Source organism: Acartia tonsa, chromosome 12, assembly GCF_053477335.1.
Source record: "Acartia tonsa isolate MP-2025a chromosome 12, ASM5347733v1, whole genome shotgun sequence".
Taxonomy (NCBI): Eukaryota; Metazoa; Arthropoda; class Copepoda; order Calanoida; family Acartiidae; genus Acartia; species Acartia tonsa.
Window position 1 is genome coordinate 9,971,997 of NC_137271.1, and position 16,058 is coordinate 9,988,054.

Sequence of the window (16,058 nt, forward strand, 5' to 3'; positions counted from 1 at the left end):
TTCAAATTTTGATTTTTTTAAGGGAAGTTTGAAGATTTGTAGCTAGTAGTAAATATTGAGCGAGGATGAGGAAACACCCAGGAAACTGCGTACACATTCGGCAACTAGATATCAGGCTATCTGTATTTGGTTTTCAATAAAAAAATATTGCTTATTATATCAATTTCTAAGTAACTATACATTGGATTAAAGCAAGGATTATGTTAAAAGTCAGCTTAACTGTTAGGAAAAATCTAGAACTATGTGAAAAAGTTTAATTTTAGCTATAATGGGAGAAAAAAGCAATTAATGCACATTTTATATAATACGGAAAATTTCTTCCTTTCCCCGTACCTTATAAAAATCGTCGGAAAAAGCCGTTTTTTAAGCAAACAAAAGCGCGTTTTGCTCTATCTGTGAGATATTATGAATGAGATAATGTTAAGATTTGATATTAAGATGAGAAAAATTTACGTTTACAGTCCTTTTAAAATAAGAAAAATGCTTGGGTTAGTTTTTACATCTTTGTCCCATTGTTTTTTAACAAATTATGCGGAAATTTGTCTAAATATATTTAACCTAAATATGTTTTTTTGCAAAAAAAAAATATGATGATATTAAGTAAAATATTTTTTGTCGTTTTTTTAAAATTTTTATAAAACAATTAGTTTTTATATTTTGCTTGCCATTTCTTACAGATTATGACCATAGTTTATGAACCGTATCTAAACAGTAAAACCAATTCGCACCACGCCCACCAATTTCTGAGATCTTTAGGTTCCGACAAAAAAAGCTAACAACTTTATATAGGGTTACAATAATAAATGTTTCAAATTTAAAAATGTATGTTTAATTTTCAGAAATCCGCCAAATTTTAAATTTTCAAAATGACTATGTGGGCAGATAACATCAAATTTGTCAAGGAAAATACAGTTTAAATGAGAACAATGTTAAATATCCGTTTTTTATTTTTTATTTTAGTATCGTAGTTACTTAATAATTAGGAAATGACCGTAAAGATGTTCGTTCGTCCAATATTTTGTGCTAATGGAATGAAAACAACGAATTAACAGGATTAAGTACTCTATTCACTTCACCTTTGTAAATTACTGTATTACAGTTTAATTTTCTTTTTTACCTAAACTACTGTCAGCATATTTTTGACGTTCTACCAATAGACAAAATTACCCTTGTAACGCTACGAATTTTAAATCAAAGTCCATATAAATTATTTTGAATTTTAAAAAGCACATTTAGTTATTGACTTCAAAAAAAAAAATTAAATTAAACTTAAATATGCTACAGGACATCCTTGACGGTAAATACAAGAAAATCGACGATGCTGTCGCTGAGGTAGGATTTATTTATAGAGTAGCTATGCTGAATGTTTTGTTTTATTTTATGGCACAATTTCAGCTAAACAAATATGACAACAACCATAAGAACGAATCTCAACAATACACAAAACAACAGAATACTATTAAATGGTCTAAAAAATATATGATGTTAAATAGAAGCGTGGAGAAGGGCTTTAAGACCCCCTGAAAAATAAAAATAAATCAAGGGGGTGGATCACCGAATACAACCCTCTTCATCTACATATATTTACTCCTGATACACCCTTCCTTAAACATCCAACAAGGCTTTTTGACTTTCGAGTTAGTCTAATAACATTATGTAGTGGTTGGACACTTAAGAGTTGTATCCCCCCATCTGATTTAAAATAAAATTAATTTCTTGTCTGTATTACATCCCCTTAGATTATAGTTTAAGGGAGTGTGCTTCACCCCACTTTACGCTACTAGACATTAAAATGAAAATTTGTAAATTTAGCATTTAACAAAATTATCTTTCTTACAAATGAAACATTTATTTTGCAAAAATGCTTCGAACTTAATCTTTTTTGTTTCAGTTGACAGAAAATGCTGAAATCTTGGCCAAGGAACCTGACTCCGCTAAATCTAGGGTAAGATAGATAGTCAGATAGCAGGATATAGGGTAAGATAGATAGTTAGATAGCAAGATATGGGGTAAGATATATAGTGGGATAGTAAGATAGATAGTGAGATAGCAAGATATAGGGTAAAATAAAGAAAGATAGAAAGATATATATATATATAGATATATATAAATAGTGAGTTATAGAAATAGACGGATAGACATAAAAATAAAGAATAAGTTGCAGATGTTAGTATAATATATAATTCTAGGGAGATTTTTAGCGATAATTCTAGGAAAAAAAGACATAAATATAATATCTTAGTGAGATAGATAGATACCAAAGTAGATTTTACTAATATAGATATAAAATGGAAAGATAGATAACGCATTGATATACAAATTTTTAGATTGGTGTATAAATAAAATGAGAGATAGACAAAGAATTGTTACACGGATAAAAATGTAAAATCTTCTTGAAATTCACCTAATTTTTACACACGTGTATTTGCCAATTCATGGACAAGTATTATAAAAAGACCTATTATTCTTCCATTTACCTTTACTTAAAAAAACAAACCTTACCTTAAGTGCCTGTTTGGAAGTATCCATTTGTAGAAAATCAATCAATTACCTAAAATTTGTCTGCCTGTCTTTTTTAACTTAATTTAAATTATGTACTATCTTACAATTGCTAAAAACTTACTAACATATGATAATCTGTGATTTATTAAATATTTGCTTAAAAAAACCTTATTTTTAATGGGCTACATAATTGTACTAATCTTTCCCTATCTTAAATTTTAGTTTAACTTTTTCTACTATTTTATTTTTTAGAAAACTTTTGCTGAAAATGCGCAGAAATAAATCCGCGACAGACGCAAAAATTTGCAACAAAAAAATTGTCGTGTTCAAATAATTAAGTAAACATGCCTTTATAGTATTTGGGCCTTTGAAAGATTTTTTTTAAAAGATTATTTTTTCCCAAAGTTTAAGGCTAAATTTGGCAATTTCATTACCGCATTACCCAACAGAAAAATGCATTATTAACTTTATATGTATTTTTCTCTAATTTTAATCTTATTGATAATCTTTGAATCATGGATAGAACATTGCTGTAAATGCTTGGTCGATTAACTCAAAGACTGCATTCAAAATATTTTTTGACATAATTAACTAAATGAGTTTTTATGCGTCTTTTGCTGAGTATGAGGTAGGGGGGTGGGGTAAAAGGGGGGATATTGTTATCTTAGCCAGCTGCGAGCCACACTTTTAGAGTACTTGAAAACTTGGATCATAATCAAGTAATAATATATCATTTATTATATTTCATCTTATTTGAGTATTATCTTTGTTAAATCCGCCAATGAACTGACGTTTGGTTGCCTACACAATTTTACAAGAATAATTTAGGGTTAAGCATCAATTTTAAAGATGTATATTAAGAGATATAAGTTTTCCGGAATTTTAATTTAGGGAGGAGATTTGAAATCTGCATCAAATTTTAAGGATTTTTTTATAAAATTCGTTTTTTATATAATTCTTTATCTAAAAGCGGAAATACAAATTAAGTTAATTAATTTTGGCATCCGTGATTGGTGGATTTAAAAAATCTGCGCGCTGATTGGATGTCGTACATCATTCAACCAATTAGAGCGCAGGTAGTTTAAAATCTACCTATCCTATTGGTCAAAATTAATTAACTTAAAAGTTAAAATGTATTTCCGCTTTTAGATAAAGAATTATACAAAAAACGAATTTTATAAAAAATCCTTAAAATTTGATGCAGATTTCAAATCTCCTCCCTACATTAAAATTCCAGAAAACTTATATCTCTTAATGTATATTGCTGCTTTTAGGCTTACCTAGTTTGCTTTTTAAATTTAATGAAAAAAATGTTGTTTTGAAAGCGACTAAGCAAAAACTGTGGACAATTTAGCCTCTGTTTTGCTTAATTTGTTGGACCCATAATCTTTAACAAAATATTGTTTTGTATATTTTATTACCTTACTCATTTTAAGTGCTGTTTTTTGCGCAGTTTTTAGTACATGATGCATTTTGTTTTGTCCAGGGAGGGGGGAGGGACAATGAATTGTTTATTACACTAGTCTTAGTTTTAAAATAATGTTTTCTTTTTCGTTGTTAATAACTTTGGGACATTTTTTATATTTTGATTTTATGGTTCATTATGTTGAGTGTCTAAATGTTTCAGCCACGAATTGTAATCTACAGAACTCTGTGTATAATTTGGAGATGTACATCAATTTATCGGCCATTGTCTTATTCCTTTAGATCCCTGGCTTTGTTCCGAAAGTGTGTCAATAGAATTGAGATACGTTTTGTGAAGAAGAAAAAAAATTTACACGGAGCCTTATAAAGATCAGCATTAACATTATAGGATGTTTTTATTGGAGGATTTTCTCAATGTTTTTCAGTTCGAAGATTTTTTCTCTCAATATTTTTAAAAACATTGAAAAAAAATACATCGAAAAAAACTTTCCAAAATTTCTATAGAGTATTCTTTATCATGATTTTTTAAACACAATAGTTTTTTTCCAGGGTTTGCAGTCGGGCGTTTGCATGCTTTGACAATTTTTTTGAACGGAGTATTGCCATATTTGAGTCAAATTTCCCCTGAGGCTTACAGGTGGATGATGAATGGCTGTCGAGCCCTAGTTTTTTCATGTTCATATACTTTAAAGTTTTTTTTATGCAATTGTTTTTTATGATTGTATTTTGACTTAAAATGATTCTATGTATTACTAAAGAATAAGATGAAAATGCATAGAAATCATAATAGTTATTATCATGTTCTGAACCGTTGGCGTGCAGGGGACTTTGACACTCGCCCCCCCCCCCACCCCATCCTTAACCAAAACGATGGGGGGTGTTAGGGGATGTATTACAAACAACAAGAAGGGTGTATTTATATTAGGGGGTAGATACACCACCCTTAGGTGTCCACCTACTCACTCAAAAGTCAAAATAGTGTCCCTAAATTGGTAAATTGGTGCGTGAAGCAGGGGCGTCCAAGCTTTTTTTTTGGGGGGGGGTAAAAAATTTTAGGGGGGGGGGGTAATTCGTGTTTGGGGGGAGTAAAATGGCGCGCGAAGCGCGCCGAAATTTTTTTTTACCCCCCCCAAAATTTTTACCCCGGGGGTAAAATTTGATTGGGGGGGGTAATTACCCCCCCTAAAGTCTGTTGGGGGGGGTAAATACTCCCCCCAAAACTAATTTACCCCGGGGGTAAAATTTTTGGGGGGGGTAATTTAATTATGTAAAAAAAGCACCTACCTAATCTATTAAGTTAATAAGTACTATCCTATAACATAAAGTAGTAAGTAAGGTTTATTTGACTATAGCTTCAGATTTCATTACTTTTAATACTGAGTTCTCCTTTTTAGGAAAGCTTCACATAGATCCCATGATGGTTCCACACTATTATAGGTCAATCCTTTGAGTGGTTTTAGGCTATTTTTCTCCTCCCTTTTTACCCTTTAGAAAACACGAGTTCTTAGATGCTAAGGGCGCCACTACTATTCAAATATATAGTAGTATCTCATTCTTTAGAACATAAAAATACAATAATAACACCCTGACATCCTCCCAAAAGAAATCGCCTATAGAAATTCTTTTTCATTATTTAATGAAATATTTAATTAGTTAGGTATCTATTTTATGGAATCTTCAGTGCTTTACAATTACATCATAGATCCCCCCCCAAAAAAAAAAATTTTCAGTAAAATTTTTTTTTAAGAACATTCAATTTGGGGGGGGTAAATACCCCCCCCAAAAAAATTTTTTTAAAGAACATTTATTTTGGGGTGGGTAATTACCCCCCCCCAAAATGGTTTGGGGGGGTAAATACCCCCCCAAAAATCGTTGGGGGTGCCTACGGCATCTCCAAGGTAGGGGTAATTTTTTTTTGGGGGGGGTATTGTTCAAAAAATTTTGGGGGTGCCAAATGGCCCATTACCCCCCCCCTTGGACGCCTATGGCGTGAAGCGCCATTTTTTTTTCTCACATCCCCTTTCTGCACCACCACTCTGTTCTAAACAATTTAAAAATCGTATTTATGTCATCATGGGTGACTTCATAAACTTTGGCAAAGAAAGATATTGCATCCTGTAAATAGATCGAAAGATAGAAAATTCAGATTTTGTGGAAATTTGTTATGGATGATTACAAATTTATTTCTTTATTTTTCACTCTTGTGTCATCATGAATGAAACTAGGATCACAACTTACATTAAAGCGAGGCTTGATGATAATGTGAAATTCGTGAAAAATTGTCGATACATTGATTTTGCCAGGTGGTGCATTCACTGCACAGGATTTAGAAAACATTTGATAATGTTTCGAATCCGAGTTTGCGATTATAAAGGTTTATTGTGGCGTGTGGTTTTTAGATTTAAGGCACAGCAAGTCTAAGAAGGGTTAGGGCCCACCGCAGGGAGTAGGCACATCCTATTATCTATATTTATGAGGAATGAGGTCATAGATACTTAACTGGCACTTTGTGTTATAGATGCTATAGATGTATTTGATATAGAAAATAGTAATCCTTTTCAAAAAGGTTCAACTTTATTTTATAATTGTTTTACATATTTTATTTTGTCAACAAAGCGAACAAATAGAAATTTTGTGAATGATTCTTAGAGTCTTCTTTTCAAAAAAGGATATGAAGCAAATAATCGCAGATTATTTTTGACAATTGTACCCATTTGTATATTTGTTTAATTTTAAGAAAGATTTTCTTATTATTTTTGAGAAAAAGATTTGGGTTAAATGTACAATAATTTTGGTTTTAACAATCTTTTGAATCATTTCTTGCTTCTATTTGAATGCCTTTGCATCTAAAACCAAATAAGTTATCCTTTCAGAGAAGCTTTTAAAGGTCTTTAACACGTATTTTTAAAAATACTTCATAAAAAAGTAAATCAAATGCCTTTCTTAGGTCTAACTGCTTTAAATAATTCGATAAATTACCCAATCATTTTAAAGACTTTTAGAATCTCATACATTTCATATATTTGGGTCATCTTTCTGTTCATTAAATTAAAATTATGAAGATATAATATTTGATGTATTTTTGTTTAGGAGGCCATAGTGAGCTCCGGAAGAACTCTGGAGATAATGGAACCCAAGGAGATTGAACTATCTATCTATCTATATTTCAATCTATCTATATATCTGTCTATCTATCTAGCTATTTTGTTTAGGAGGCCATAGTGAGCTCAGGAAGAACTCTGGAGATAATGGAACCCAAGGAAATTGAACAACTTCTTTCCACTATTCTGGATGTAAGTTCAATAATTTTTAACCAGTAACTCAATTAACTGTCTGTCCGTTAGTTAAACAGTATTAGAGAAAATAGCATTTGCTAAAATTCTATAAAATATCAAATTCACGTGACTAATGAGAAGATAAATATACTTCCTAACTCACTTTGTCTGTCAATCACGAATTTTCAAGTTAATAATGGTATATACTCGGCTGTCTGTCATTAGATAATCTTATGCTAATGCTTCTATATATTTGTGTATATTTTTTTGTGTTATGAATTTATTAAATGGAGAAAAGTAAATGGAATTAGTTTTTCACTTATATTTACTTCCCCTTTTAATCCGTTCGTCAGTTTTATTTAATTTTATTTTATTCTAGCTTAATCATATCCCATTATATAGAGTAGTAATGTTTTTCTTTGTCCTTTAAAATCTCACATCAAATACGTATGTTTAGGCAATTTTTTTCTGATTTAAGCCAAGTGGTCGGTTTTAGGCTATTTCTTTACTGCTTAATACGGTTAATAAACTTAGTTTTTTTTTCTAGGATCTTCATGAAAAAGAGCGCGAGACTCTGGAATCTGAAGCCAAGGGGAAACTGGAAAGCCGGGTAAACGCTCTGGCCAAGTTCAAAGAGGAAAATATTGCTATTTCATCCTTATTTTATTACCAGCGGCTACGCCTCTAGAGACCTTTAGGGACATTCGTGTTTTGTAACAAGGCGCGATATTCCTTGGGTGGGTGGTGGATTCTTTGGTACTGTTTTATAAGGGTCACATTAAAGATAATGGGTTAATTTCTGTAATGAGGCGTAGATAGAAAGATTCAATTTAGGATATAATTGGACGAAATTGTCGAAAGTGGACAACAAACAAAACTTTTGACGTGTTTTTAGGGCTTTTGCTTAGGTTTGGTTAAAAAGAAATTATGAAGGTCCTCAGGGGTAGAGCTCACTAAAGGCATAGAGGGGTTGAATGAGGGGGGGGGGCCTTCGTTTGTCACTCGTCCTTTCATAAAAATTAATCCAATATAAGTTAGAAAATATCTAAAACATTCACATTTCAGTTAAAATAAAATGAAATTCTTAAAAACTATTTTATTTGGTAATAAAAAGGAATTTCGATAGCAGATAAATAACTTAATGAACATTTAAATGTTCAAATTTAAAGCCAAAAAATATTCTAATGTAAAGTCAAAAGCATATTTCCAAGTTTATAAGCGCAAAGCTATGCATTAATTAACTATTATCAGTTTGTTATTATAATTTTGAAATAGTTTTAAGAAACAATTTGATTCTCAAGCAGTATCTAAATTATTGTGAACCAGCGGCTATGCCCCTAGAGGCCTCTAGTGGCCCTTAAGGTTGGGGGTAGATGTTGAGCCCCTCCCCATCATTTTCATTTTAATTTTAAAAGAGAAAAAGAAAGAAATATTTTTTGGTATAGACAATATTTTTTTGGGAGGGTTTATATAAATAGATAACCTCTTCCAAAACAAAATAGTTAAAAACTTCCCTGGAAATATAAGAAGCTTCACTGTACAGGAGAACCATATCGGTTCAGTGGTTAGTTTGATCCTTTGCTACAAATAAAAAACCTTACTATACACAACAAGATATTTTCACACCATTCCTAAGCTAATTTTTTAAACACCATTTAAAAAAGTTAAATAAAAGGAATGTAAAGTTGACATCTGTATAAGATACAGAAAATATTTTTGTTTTGCTCGGCTTTGTTGACATAATTAGGAGAAAACTTGAGCAACTTAAACTTAAAAATATTTGTAAAAACAGCAAAAAAAATATTATACAAATGGTGATATGTACTGTGCAGTTAATATTTAAAACTTGTGAGACAAAGATTAATAAAAAATTATGTACGCAAAACCGTCAGTCTGTCTGTTTGTATTTCTGGTCCAGTAGTTATCCAACTTATATTTCCAGAATATACCATAAGATAATCTAGATTATCATTTAAATTCAGAGAGAAAAGGGACATTGGGCTGTTTATTACACTAGTCCCCAAAGTTTTATAATAAGGTTTTCTTATTCGTTGTCTAAACAACTCTTGGTACTTTTATTGAGTTGGTTTAATGGTCCATTAAATTATGTGTCTAGACATTTCAACCACTAATTGTTGATTTTGGACATAATTGTCTTTGTAGCTATAAATTAGCATTTCTATCTGAACACTGAAAAGCAAATATTTGAAAAATGAAGAAAGTTGCATTGAAAAATAATAATCCCCTTGTCACTCCAAATGTTTTCTTAAAATTCTTTTAATCTTTTTAAAAAGAGTTCTTTCATATTTTTTAGCTTTTTTAGCAGGCTATTGTGTGACATATTTAAATAGGTTTTAAACTGATAATCTCTAAAATGACTAAAACCCAGCTCATGGCCCTAACCATATACGAAGCTCTCTAAAGTGCCATATGTTTCATTATTCTAATATGACGTCATTTGGGACTTTTCGGCCAAAAGTTTTTTTAATTTATCCCCTTTCTTATAGGCACTATATACTAATAGAGCATCGTCATACGTTCTAAGACCACAACCCCCATAGCCCTCTAAAAAAAATCTATCTTTAAAAATGTGTAAGAAATTCTTTCTCATTATGAAATGTTGTTTTTCATGAAGAATGTGTCACATGCTAAAAATCGATGATTATGCAGGGATCCAAAGAGATATAACAATGGTCGATAAATTGATTTACTTCCCCAATGATGATACACAATATTACTCCTTCTATAGATTACAATTAGTGGTTAAACATTTGGACACTCATCTCAATGACCAACCAGTCTTAAAGTATTTAATCCAATGAATAAGAAAAAGATACTATAAAACTTTGGGAAAAAGTGTAATAAACAGCCCATTGTCCCCTCCCTCTCCGATGATAATATGTGGGGGTTTTTTTCAAAGAAATTCCATTCTTTCAACTGACAACTTTTTTGAAATTCTTCTGTACGTAGATGTCATAAAAAGAAAAAATTTTGTCACTTGCAAAACAAATTTTAGAGCAACATAAAGTAAACAATGAAAATTAATAGGATTACCAACCGATGACCTGGGTTAACAAAACTGGTTCTAAGTTTATGATTTTTATTTTAATATTGGTAAAATAATACTTAAAGAATCATTACGTAATCTACATTTTAAGCACTAGAAAGATATCTTTGTTAACACATAAAAACATGTAAAACTTTTGCTTTTCACAGGGAATTTGAAATTCATTAACCCTTTACAGTCGGGCCCCTTGCCGCACCTTAATTGGTCGAGGGAGGGGGGCGTTCAACGCCCCCCCCCCCTATTATCTCAGTTCCTACTAGAGCTAGAGAGCTAATTTTTTTTGTGCAAGTCCCCTGTTTGATAATGAATTTCCGACCTTTTAAAGGTCTAAGTCAATTTTCGCTTCCTTTACCCTTTTATTTAACAACCTTTGTTTTTAGGTCTTTTTTTACTTAAAAATTCCAAACGGCTCTAACTTTCTTATTTTTGAAGCTAGAAGAACAATTTTTTTCCAGAAAATGTTTATCTTTATGTAAATTTTACATTAGAAATATAAAAATATAAATTTCAGCGGCCGCAGCTGTACCTGGCAGCTGCCAGCCGCCGCAGTCAGCGGTCGGCGGGAAAACGGCGGCGGATCTTTATGAAATTTTTATACATTATGTAGACATGTAAGAAAAGCTTAATTTTAAAATTTGAAGTCTCTAAGTCAAAAATTGCGCCCACAGGAGCCTTTTAAAGATTTCTGGAGACCTGGAAGGATCAGGACCTGCAGGATCATACCTGGAACATGAAAGTGACTTGAACAACTTTATTTCATATGAGGATGTACTACTAGAGGATATTTTAGTATTTTGGTATGATAAAATGCTTTGTTTTAGTCAAAAAATAGTATTGCTCTTTACCTGGATGACCCTGCCAGGTTTGCTGGCATCCTGTGCCCGCCAGGATAGAGATATTCAAAAAATTCCAACTCTCAGTTATGTGTCATACCCATACTTAAAAAGTCACGCAGTTTGGGCTCTTTATCTTTCACACACAGAAAATGAGATAGAAAAAACCGGAGGGGGGGGGGGCGTTGAACGCTTCCCCCCCCCCCGACCGTTAAGAGTTAAAGATAATTGAAATTCAAAAAGAAAACTTATTAACCGGAGAGGGATGGGACACTGGACTGTTAATCTCACTAGCACCCAAAGTTTTATGATAACTTTTTCTTATTCGTCGGCTTTAAAACTTTGGGTACTTTTATATGAATTTTTAATAGTTAATGCATAACCTTTCAACCAACATTTTTATTCTACAGAGGGATTACTTTCTATGTCATCAATGGGTATATATATTAATTTATAGTAACAGTAACAAGCCCTTTTCACTCCACAGGGGGAGTATAAGCCACTGATAATTTGTAAGTTGGGGAGCATAAGCCGCTGATAATTTGTCAGTTGGGGAGCATAGGCCGCTGATAATTTGTCAGTTTTTCTGTAACAATGTGGCTTTTTTATGGATATGGGATAGGGTTGTCAGCCCTAAGCCCAATGATTAACGGTGTAAAGCGCTCATAGGCCCATTTGATGGGCAAATAAATTTATAGTTCATTGTCTTATCCCTTAAGATCTCTATAATATACAGCCACAAGGGCCGGCTAAAGCTGCACATTGACCCACTACCTCATGAGAGCTCCTCAGTATTACCCTTGCCGAGTTTGGCAGGTGTCCCCAGATTAAGTCACCATAATGAATGACACTGTCCGCAAGATTATTTTTAGAATGGATTTGTGGCTTTGATCCTTGCATCTAATCAACCTTGTTATTTTTTTAGTAGGAAAAAAATTAAGGGATTACTTTTCTCTGGGGCAATAACTGGTAGGGCCGGTTACCTATGCACTCCTCCAAATAGGATAACTTTTTTCGCCATCTACGAGATCTTAACGGACACGCGAACATACATCCTGCTACTTTATTATGCAGGATACTGTTCCATGTTCATTCATGTCTTGTGCAATTAAATATGTTTTCGTGGATTAATTTCAACTCATTCTCTTGTTGCTAACCCATCAGGACAAATATGTCCATTAAGATATATAAGTTGGAAAGAATTTTAATGTTGGAGGGAGATTTGAAATCTGCATCAAATTTAAAGGATTTTTTTTATAAAATTTGTTTTTTGTATAATTCTTTATCTAAAAGCGGAAATACAATTTAAGTTAATTAATTTTGACATCTGCGATTGGTGGATTGAAAATTATCTTCGCTCTGATAGAAGAAGCTTAAGTGTCGCACATCATTCAACCAATTAGAGTGCAGGTAGTTTCCAATCCACTTATCCTATTGGTCAAAATTTATGAACTTAAATTGTATTTCCGCTTTTAGATAAATAATTATACAAAAAACGAATTTTATAAAAAAAACCTTAAAATCTCCCTCTAACATTAAAATTGCTTCCAACTTATATATTCTAATGTCCATAAGAAGTCAGGGAGGCAGGGTACATTGGGTTGTTGTTACATTGTTTTGATAATTTTTTCTTATTCGTTGGCTTAACAAACTTAGAGACTTTCAGTTGAGTGTCTATATGTTTCAACCACTAATTGTAATCTACAGAAGGAGTAATTTTGTGTATGATAATCGGAGATGTAAATCAATTTATTTGCCATTGTCTTTTCCCTTTAGATTACCTTTAGATAGTGATGCAATACAATAAACAATAAAATCCACGGATATTAAAATAAAGATTATTAGATTAAAACCAGTTTTGTTAGCTCCAAGGGGCCGAAAGACCAAGCTAACAAAACTGGAATTGATTCATTGACTTTTGTTGTTATATATGTGGAAAATTGTGCTTAATGCGATGCTATAAATATTTTTCCAGTATGGCTGAGAACCGGTTCTAAACCAGCGGATATTAATCGGTTTCGAAACCATACTGGAAAATTAATATTCTGCATAGGAATTTGGTAGGACGGATGGATTAAATTAAAACCTACCTTTCTCCTAAGATAACTGTGCTTTTGAAAAAAAAATATTAAAAGATTAACATATAAATCTAATAAAATTTAAGAGCCAAATCTTGACTATTTTAAGGCCAATAAAAATGTAATATATGCCCAATAACACAATATTGGAATATTTATTTCCTCTTTTAATTAAACTTTTGGGTTTAGCTCTGATTCATTAATTCTTTTTGAACTTTTGTTTTATTTTTTCGTTTAGATTTCAGGCTCAATGAGAAATATTATAACGATAAAAGGGACTTAAATTAGCACAGTGACTTCGTCTGATTGGGTTTATAGAAGAGTAGGATAATAAATAATCCTTATATTACAGTATCTGTGTCTGTCTGTTTGTAGACACACTAAGTCCTATGAAGGTATATAACTGTTGTGGGGGAAGGTACCAACATCCTCCTATGAGAAATCACCCCTAAAAATAATGCCCCCTCCCTAAAACATTTTTTTAGCTTTTTCTTTTTAAAACTACAATTAAATTTGGGAGGGTTCGACTCCTCCCCCCCCCCCCCCCTAAAGGGCCACTTAGCGGCCTCTAAGGGCATAGCAGCTAGAAAATAAAAAGACAAAACTAGCACACAGAAAGGCACACAAAATTATATTATACTACATCCATAAAGCAATATAACCCTTATCGAAAAATTATTTTTATCCAGAGTTTATATCAATTACCCCTGATTATTTGTTTCAATAGAATAAAGCAATTCACTGCGGTCAAAATCTCAACTAATTAACTTTGATGTTTGCCCAATTTTTTTACATTTTAAAACAAAATACAAGTATTTTTTCCTCATGTAGGTTTTGTAAACAAAGTGGGCCATGTACCCCCCCCCCCCCCTCTCACCCTTTTTTATATAGATTTTTAATTTATTGCTCGTATGGGGCTACCCAAAGTTGTACTTTACATATTTTTAACTGAGAAATTCAAAAATAATGGATTTATTATTACTTGGATCTTACACCAGATTTTCATGTTTTCCAATAAATTGGACCTTGTAGCATGCTAATATAACGATCTACCCCATCCCCTCACCTCCTACTGGATAAACGAACTGACCAATTGATAACAGGGAAGTAACAACCTAAATTTACATCCATTATTTGACAAGAACTTGTCAAATGCTTTGGTAATGTCAAGACTACAAGAATTAAATAAAAAAAATATAATTTAACAGCTATATAAAATCAATTTAAGTTAGTGGTAGATTTTTTTATGATTTGGTTAAAAAACAGGTAAAATATGCAACAAAATATGAAATAGCAATTTTTGAATTTAGCTGAAGACTACTCTGAAAATCTAAATATTGAATACGCTGGTCACAAACTCATCATTTTAACAATATTTCTTGTATGACTTTGAAACCGATTAATATCCAGTAGATTAAAACCGGTTTTCAGCCATACCAAAAATCATGAATAACATCGTATTACAGACAATTTTCCGCTCATATTAAAATAAAAATCATAAAATTAAAACCAATTTGTTAGCCGGAGCCTTCGGGCCCGGGGTCTATCAAAACTGATTTAAATCATGTAATTCTCATTTTTATATCCGCGGAAAGCTGTCTATGATAAGGTGCGATAAATAAAGTTATCTAATATCATCTAACACTTACATTTGAGTATTATAATCTATCAAAAGAATATTAAATTTGAAATACAAATTTCCATTAAATTTCAAAATAATTTAAACAAATTTAGTATTCTTAATAATTTTACAAAATTTTGCTCTATATTTATTAAATATTTATTAATTAAAAAATTGTAATTGACAATAAGTATACAAAAGATTTGAGTTTTAACATTGTAATGTTTTAAAGTTTTTAAATAAAGATCTCAATCAAAATGTGTTTTTTTTTATTATTTTTTCTCGTATTTATTCGAAACCGGTTCTCATCCATACGAAAAAACTATGTCTAGCATTGTATTATATCCAGCTTTCTACGAATATAAAAATGAACATTGTATATTCTATATCCGCGGAAAGCCGTTTATAATACGATGCGAGAAATAACTATTAAAATTTAAAGATTAGAGGCACTTACCGGTTGTCTAAAGAAAAATATCCTATTACATGTTGAGAGTTTTTTTGCCTGAAGCTTCAGATTTCGATAAGTACTGAATCGATAGAGTTTTCAATTTTACAGAAGGTCCCGGAATTGGTTTTAGGCTATTCAAATTTTATATTTTAGTCTTGGGATAAGGGCGCAACCATTAGTCAATTAAATGGCATGTTAAGAGAAGGTTTCATTTTTTTGAAACTTGAATTTATTTTTGGAAATGGACACAGAACGAGCCCGTGGCTATAGTATAAAACGTAGTGCATACTATCGTCGCCAAGGTGTTAATAAGTGTTGAAGTTAAGTGTATTTTGTTAGTCGTAGATCCACCATGTACCCGTATAAATGTACAATCCAGACAACTGCCTAGCCCAAGTGGTGGGCTGAGTTTATTTTTCCGACGCTATTAGCTAATCAAAATCAGGATAGGGTCCTTGGCCTGTGGCTAGAGGAAAATTTTTACCCTCTATTCTTTTACTATAATAGGGCCAAGGGGGGGGGGGGGGGGTCATCTAATGAGTTCATAGTAAAGACTGCCAGATAAAGATGGTTGGGACGTAAGTGCCTGGCAATATTTTCCAAAACAAAATAATAAAATATACATAATAATATAAAACGCATTAAAATTAAATTCTTACACTTTAGGAAATCAAAGTTTGTAGACATACATAATTGATAAAAATCTTCAAAACGTTTTTCTCTTTTTTATGATAAAATCCACAATTTTAAAGGTTTTTTATGGTTTTCTGATTTCTTGAGTTACCTGCAGTTAACATCAAAATATT

At 31.8% G+C, this 16,058-nt stretch overlaps 1 protein-coding gene across 1 annotated transcript; it reads left to right on the forward strand.

Annotated features, from left to right (window-relative positions):
• The first annotated feature begins 836 nt into the window (after positions 1 to 836).
• On the forward strand, positions 837 to 15,059 carry LOC145334175 (uncharacterized). The gene is made up of 6 exons (XM_080179540.1): positions 837 to 900; positions 1,283 to 1,332; positions 1,892 to 1,945; positions 7,140 to 7,220; positions 7,750 to 7,837; positions 14,489 to 15,059. Exons 1-6 carry the CDS (start codon positions 867 to 869, stop codon positions 14,512 to 14,514), a joined length of 333 nt encoding a protein of 110 aa, XP_080035666.1. The 5' UTR covers positions 837 to 866; the 3' UTR covers positions 14,515 to 15,059.
• The last annotated feature ends 999 nt before the right edge of the window (positions 15,060 to 16,058 follow it).